Genomic DNA, 7,500 nt, shown 5'->3' with positions numbered 1-7,500 from the left:
CTGATGTAATATTATAATGTTTTGAAGGCCTTTTTTTGTGAATTTTTTTCCCCGCCTAACTGTGCATCTTAACAGGACCAGGTTGAGAGGACCTGAGCTGTGTCCGTGTCCGTGTCCACACAAAATGAGCAGCTTTTACAGGAATCAGACTCATTTATAAGAAAACAACACGTTGCTAGTACAAACCAAAATACTACACGAAGCTAGCTAACTAACTAGATGACCTTCCCCTAGCCCTGCTCTCCTCAGTATTACTACTGTGAGGCGGTGTGGAAAGGCGTAGCATCATTAGGACAAAACTCTCATTAATGAGAACAAACAGAGCAAAAACTAGAGACAAACAGAAATGCTGAAGAAGAGTAAAAGTGGGAACGGGAAAACAGACGGCGAGGTCGAGATAACACTTGCTCAGACATCGCTTCTGATTAATGGTTCAGAGAAAAATGCAGAATCACTAATATTAGCATGAATCATATCACGTCCTGACTTACTGACCTCACCACAACGAGCAGGACGCGACCTTCGCCTCATTTTCTTTTCCTGCTATCGGTAAGATTACATTAACGCTACGCAACATTATCAGTTTTGCTGTTCTGTCATTTCCCGATTACTGTTAAAACCAGGCCCGGGTACAGGAGAAGACAATACGGGGCAGGAAGTACATACGTGAAATCTGTGCTGTCCAGAGATACAGTAAGATGTATAATAGACTTTCGGGAATTTCTGTCCAGAACTGTAGGTTTTTTTTTGTACAATCTATACTTTCTAAGATGTTCATAGTTCATTCATTCATTCATCTTCTACCGCTTATCCGAACTACCTCGGGTCACGGGGAGCCTGTGCCTATCTCAGGCGTCATCGGGCATCAAGGCAGGATACACCCTGGACAGAGTGCCAACCCATCACAGGGCACACACACACACACTCATTCACTCATGCAATCACACACTACGGACAATTTTCCAGAGATGCCAATCAACCTACCATGCATGTCTTTGGACCGGGGGAGGAAACCGGAGTACCCGGAGGAAACCCCCGAGGCACAGGGAGAACATGCAAACTCCACACACACAAGGCGGAGGCGGGAATCGAACCCCCAACCCTGGAGGTGTGAGGCGAACGTGCTAACCACTAAGACACCGTGACCCCCTGCTTAATATAGTTTTATTCTTGAAATATTTCAATATTAGCCTTTTTTGTCAAAAATATTCTCCCTACTTCAAAAAATGCATTTTATCGAAAAAGATCTACAAAAAGATCTGTAGCAGTGAGGGAAAGACATGAGGCAGAGATGGAGGTAACAGAGATGAGGATGTTGAGGTTCTCTTTAGGAGCGACGAGGATGGACAGGATCAGGGACGAGCACATCAGAGGGACGGCTCAGGTTGGCTGTTTTGTGTACGAGGTCAGAGAGGCTAGAGTGAGATGGTTATATTGGTAGAAGGATGTTGGAGATGGAGCTGCCAGGTAAGAGGTCAAGATACGGATGTGTTAAAAGAGGATATGAAGGTAACTGGTGTGAGGATGCAGAGGATAGAGATAGGTGGAAACAGATGATTCGCTGTGGCGACCCCTAACAGGAAAATTCGATTCATTTTTATTGTCACTAGAAAAAAAAACAAGCTTGTCGAATTGACGTAATTTAAACTCCTACAAGTGAGTTCCGGGTAAGTGAAGTAACGTTAACGCTATCGGTTTTCCGACATCCAGCATGGTTCAAGCGTGGATTTTCCAAGCGCCGGAGCTGAGAATCCAAATCAAATGATGTAGTTCAGTCCTTTTCATTAGAAACATGTTCAAGTCTATAAGCAATCACAAGAAATCATGCTTTGTTGTCCAAGGTAATGATTTAACCAGTAAATTCAAGCCAGTACAACAAAACGTCTGTAAGAACGAAATAACTGTGATTTCTCCCAAAGGTCCTGAACAAAGTGTTAAAATTGAACAAAGAAAACAAAAAAAATTATACTGTATTTGCTGCTTTTGTTGTGTACTAAAAAGACGTCACAGCAAGCAGTGAATACGGTGAATCGACTGGTTTAACCGGCGGCTACGTGGCAGAATTTTCTAGAACGTTCTCTGATGTTCCTGCTTGTGGTTCTGCAGCACGTCTGCTGTTCGTTCTGAAGCTGCCTACAGCTCGTATAGAGGCGAGAGAGTAAGACAAGGAGAGTGACTTTAAATCACACCTTCACATCGTTCACCATCATTCATCCTCCATGAGGCTGAATGAAAACATCTTGTCCCAGGTGCTCTGTGAGTTCTTTATTCAAAGCTGGTCGAAATTGCTGACAGGATTTTTTTTTTTCTAGTCACACACATACACACGCATACACACACACACAATATAATCTCCTACTGTACCTTGATGGAGAGATGTTTGCTCTCATGTAGTATCATCTCCTCGGTGATTAGTAGCATTCTGGTCGGGCTGCACAGGTCCAGTGGCTACAGAGATGAAAGAAGAAAAAAAAAAACAAAGCTAAACATGGTGCTAAGATTAAAGATACGTAAAAAATCAGTGCTGATTCACTACCTGACTCTCACACACTAGTTCCATACTATAACCAGGAGAAACCGCGTTGTAGGTGGAAGTGAACTAAACTGCAAACTTGCTCTAGCGCTCTTCAGCGAGCGTTCACTCAACCCCCACAATACGCAACGCGCCGGTGGGCCGAGCAGTCGTGGAAATCAGCGTCGTTCGACCACGCTAAGCTAAAAGCACCTACTGAACACACTCAAAAGAGTGTGACAGCATTTCAGCATGTGCAACATCCTCCTTTAGGTGGTTTAATGCATCGTTGTGGTAGCGGTGTGCACAGGAAGTTAGCTGGAGGGACGTTTCTACAGACCCCATATAGTCGTGGCCTTTGAACACAGAACGCTGTTCTTGTGCGTTCACAGGAAGTCGTTCAGTCGCTCGAAGAACTGCTGACCCAGAGTCCGGCGCTGATGTCTTTCATTTGAACTCTGATTAACTGATTCGAAGTAAGAAGTGAGTTGAAGTTAAATCAGGATCGTAAAAGAGTTAAAGGAATTTACACCGCACTAATCTGCATCTGATTTGTAGCTGATAATTGAATTTAAATGAGATTTAAATTTCAGAACCTAAAACACGAGCTAGCGACAGTCAGAAAGTCGTTAAGCATCTAATCACGTCTTCTTCGTTACTTCGAACATTTCGCATGCAGGGACCTTTTCAGGTGTAAATGAAAACATCCATAGATGCAAAATCTATAGTATTTATTTTAATTGTAATCTCTTTTTTTCAGATTTCTGATTGACTTTACTTGAGATTATTGATCTCCACTTCACTGAATCCTAACAGAAATGATGAAAATGACTAAAAGGGTCCATGTGGAAAAAACACTTCTATTATTTCTAATATTATTTCTATTTCTTATGTCTATTTAGAGTGTAATAATCTTTTAGGAAATTTGCAAAATTTGAGGAACTGGGAATGAGCCACAGAGGACGAAGTGGCTTCTCTGGGAAAGACAAAATAAAACCCTTTATTCAATCTTGAAATAATAATTGTTTGTTCTATATTCTGCATAATTGCCATATTTTTTACATTTTATTAGTATATTTATTCACGTTTATCTTCTAAACACAAGTTTACTATTTTTGATTTTCACCAGGTCTGCTTTTGTAATCAGAAATTTACCACACACACAGCACACACTCTTTCTCTCGCTCCCTCCCTCTCTCTCTCTCTCTCTCTCTCTCACACACACACACACACACACATTTTTTAGTTTCCTTTCACATACATCGTTGATTCAGTGAACTGAAATTGCAGCTCAACCCCAACCCCTGAGTGATACCTGCACAAAGATGGGGAATATGAGAACTTTGGGCGCCACTTTGACGTAGGCTCCGTAGTTGGCGTGAGATCGGACGATGGTGCAGTTCTGGTAGTTGGCGAAGTTGGAGCTGGGCTGGAAGCTGGTGGCAGCTGACTTGGATTTGTTGCCTGATCGGCGCAGGAAGTTGGTCCTGCTCGCCAGGCTGGGCGTTGCATGGGGCTGGGGCGTGTTAGCAGTTCCTGGTGAGTACATCCATCCAGCTAGAGAGGAACAACAACAGTGTAACATCATGTTCTCACTTATGACACCTCACGGTACAAAACAGACAGATTAGATATTTATTAATAATCTGACTTACCCAGAGTGCTAGCATTGTCTCCATAGACTTGGGTCAGGATCTGTGAGATCGGATATGTGAGGCATGATAACAGCTCTTGACTTAGGTTTAGGAACATATCTGATATCTGATATCTAACGTCCAGATGGTTTCTCAGTTCAAACCCTGCCTAAGACGTGGAGCTCCTCAGTACAGCACTACATTCTGGTCCACAATATACTGTACAGTACATTATAACATATTAACTCTCATTTGTTTTCAGTCTACACATCATGACACGGTGAGGACTCGACGCTTGCCGGCTTCCAGCTCATCACTGATCATCATTCATCTACAGTACACACCTTCTAAAATGGTGACCAGTGACTTTCTCTTTCAGCACGTGAATCCTCAGCGTCCCTCATTTTAACACACAAACGATATGTACTGTATTGTCATAGAATTTTATTTATATAATATTAAAACACTGTAACCTTATTCATGGGTTTTTTTTCACGATGTTCCGACTTTGCGCTCTAAATATTTAATTGTTTATTAGATAACTTTTTTTTTTTTTTTAAGATTTTTCTTTCATAACATTACAATTTTATTCTCATAATATTACAACTTTATTCTGTAAATCTTATGTTTAGATTTTAACCGTTAACACCTTAAAACCCTGCTGTATTTTCTCCATGAACATCTCGACATCTCCAACAACAGCCCTCTCTTTCTACGTGAATGTTTTTGGAGCAGAGAAATAAAACGCCTGACTGATCCCAAACTCTGGCATGACGTGCCACCGATTCCTAAATTCCACCCAGACTGAAGTTAAAAACAAATTGTTGTCAAAGTTTGGAGAATTTTGGAGAACCACTTGAATCTAAAAGCTTCTCTTTAGTGGGCAGCTTTTTGTCTTTACTGCCGTGGAATTCTTTCAGTGTCTCTTGTGGCTTTCCGAAGCGAAACGGATTCGGATTGTGGTTAGTTTTAATGCTCGTTTTTTTCCCAATACAGCAGCACATTCCTGTAGCTTATGATTCATAAGCGGTATTATTTGATGTAATGTGATGTCCCAGCACTGGGCATGGGATGTCAGATTTCCTCAAACAATAGTGCGAGTGATCCGTTCAGTCGTCTGAAATCAATAACGCTTAGCTAGGGCATTTTAAATCTGGTCGTGTCTCCTTTTTAAATAAATTCTCTCGACAAAGAAGAAGAAGAAGAAGAAGAAGAAGAAGGAGAAGATGCTGCACCTCACTACAGCCACTTTTTTCATACTAACCCTAACCCTAACCCTTTTCATATTTTTTAATAATTTTTTAACAATAATAAAAATGTATACATTGTTTTAATTTATTTATTTCTTTGTTTTTATTTTGGTCATTTGTTCACACATTTGTAAAAAAAAAAAAAATTTGATTATTGTGTATTGTGTATTGTGAAATGGTCGTTTGTTTGTTCATATGTTTGTAAAGAAAAAAATATTTTGATTTATTTAATCATTAATTTGCTGTTAATCATTATTTGTTTGTTTTTATGACTTGGTGTAGATTTGTTTTTGTTTCCTTGTTTGTTTATTTATTCACGGTTGTTTGTATATATTGTTTTTGTTTACTCGTGTAAATTATAACTTTGTTTTATTTGTTTTTGAGTGTTGAGAATGCGTCTGTACTGGGATTTGAAATCATAACCATCTGGACAATACTACATCATCATATCCTGTACTGATTCTTACACATAAAAGCTTCTAGTAAAGCTGATATACTGTATATATTATATGTGTGTAATTCTCTGAACCTGGCCTCCAGGGTTGATGGGTGAGAGGATGATGTAATTGTCCCCGTTGGACCCTTTGACTCTTGTCCCTCTGAGAGTCGGAGTGTGTGTCCTGGTGCTGGATTTGCCCTCCTCTCTCCTGTCACCCCATGGTGCCCCGGTGCCCCCGATCCCGCCACCTCTCGCCCCCTCGGAGCCGTTGAGCATTATCCGGTGGCGGAGGTGCGCGGGAAGCGGGGGTACAGGTGGCGTCTTCTCCGCATGCTTCGTTCTGGGAGGAGACGCGGGAGAGTCGTAGTTGGAGCTCTTGTACGAGTGATGGATCAGACCCTCGAAGTTGGACTTCACGGAGGGTCCCGAACGCCACACCACCACTTTGATCTCACGGGCACTGCTTCTGCGCAGACATAAATGTAATCAACTCCATTAAACCTCAGCGCTGCTCGGTTCTTCAATCCGATTGTCCATTTTCATTTTCTAGGTTTTTCTATACAGGTTTGCATTCATGCACTTGGTTTCCATAGTAACAAAGTACAAACCGATAGAGATGCTTATGTAACAAACACATTAGAAATAATCGAGATGGTTGAGATGGTGACGAAGTAGAAGGAGTCTCCAGTGTCGTCTGTTTTAGAAGAGTCAGATGTTTATAGCTGTGGTTTTGAACATTCCACATATAATTAACATTATAAATAAAAGAAAATGAAACACCTCCTGATTTGCTGTTATAATGTAAATAAATCAAGCACTTTTGGCTGTGTCACACTTTCCTGTACTGGATTGTTTCATCCAGTTGCTTTAATCTTTACACGTCCGACGTCGCCTTTTCATTTCATTTCTCATGGAAACAATGCGGTTAATTGATTCCCGAAGCAGAGAAATGACTCATCGGGTTTGACGTTGATTTAAAACGTTCACCCTGATCCTGAAGCATGACTGACAGCTGAACGAATCCCAACTGAGTGTCGGAATAAAGACCAGGTGTTAAAATAAAGGCTTCCGTAGGCCATCGTCAGCAGGACGCCGGGATGAAGAAGACAATCCGGTGTATCGTGCAGTGATATTACACACCAGCGTTTAAAGGATGCGCTCGGAATCTGCTTTCGTTCCACGCTAAAGAATCTTCATCGCAGACAATAAGAGGAGCACGAAATTAAACACACACAACACGAGCGAGCTCAGTTTTCCGGATTGTGAAGGTTTTTTCACTGGGATACAATTTTGACATTTTTTTTAATTAGCATTTATGGTTTTATTTTATTTTATTTTTTTTTATGTAATTTCCTTTTTTTTTTTTTACTGTAATTTGTTTTATCTACAATGTATTCTAGATTTAATTGTATTTGTTTGTTTATTTTGTTAGCTGTTATTATATATCAGTTTTGTTTAATACTTTTCTGTTTTGTCATTTATTTATTTGTTTATTCGAATTTGTGTATCTATTTGGTGCTTTTATTTACTTATTCATTCATTTGCTCTTTTATTCATTGATATAGTTATTAGCAGATATTTTATATATATTTTATATATTTTATTATATATTTTATTTTTTACTGAGATATAATATAAGTATTTTTTTAATTTTATAATTTACGG

General features: G+C 40.0%; 1 protein-coding gene across 1 annotated transcript in view; it reads right to left on the bottom strand.

The window, feature by feature from the left end:
- rgs3a (regulator of G protein signaling 3a) overlaps positions 1-7,500 on the bottom strand; it is a 119,184-nt gene that overhangs the window by 96,596 nt on the left and 15,088 nt on the right. The window contains exons 4-7 of the mRNA XM_060862369.1: positions 5,926-6,301; positions 4,168-4,207; positions 3,828-4,069; positions 2,365-2,448 (exon numbers count right to left, since the gene is read on the bottom strand). Coding sequence (XP_060718352.1) covers positions 2,365-2,448; positions 3,828-4,069; positions 4,168-4,207; positions 5,926-6,301 — 742 coding nt within the window. The remainder of the gene's footprint in view (positions 1-2,364; positions 2,449-3,827; positions 4,070-4,167; positions 4,208-5,925; positions 6,302-7,500) is intronic.

The sequence above is a fragment of the Tachysurus vachellii genome, chromosome 26, assembly GCF_030014155.1.
Source record: "Tachysurus vachellii isolate PV-2020 chromosome 26, HZAU_Pvac_v1, whole genome shotgun sequence".
NCBI lineage: Eukaryota > Metazoa > Chordata > Actinopteri > Siluriformes > Bagridae > Tachysurus > Tachysurus vachellii.
This window is presented reverse-complemented; position numbering and strand designations above follow the sequence as displayed.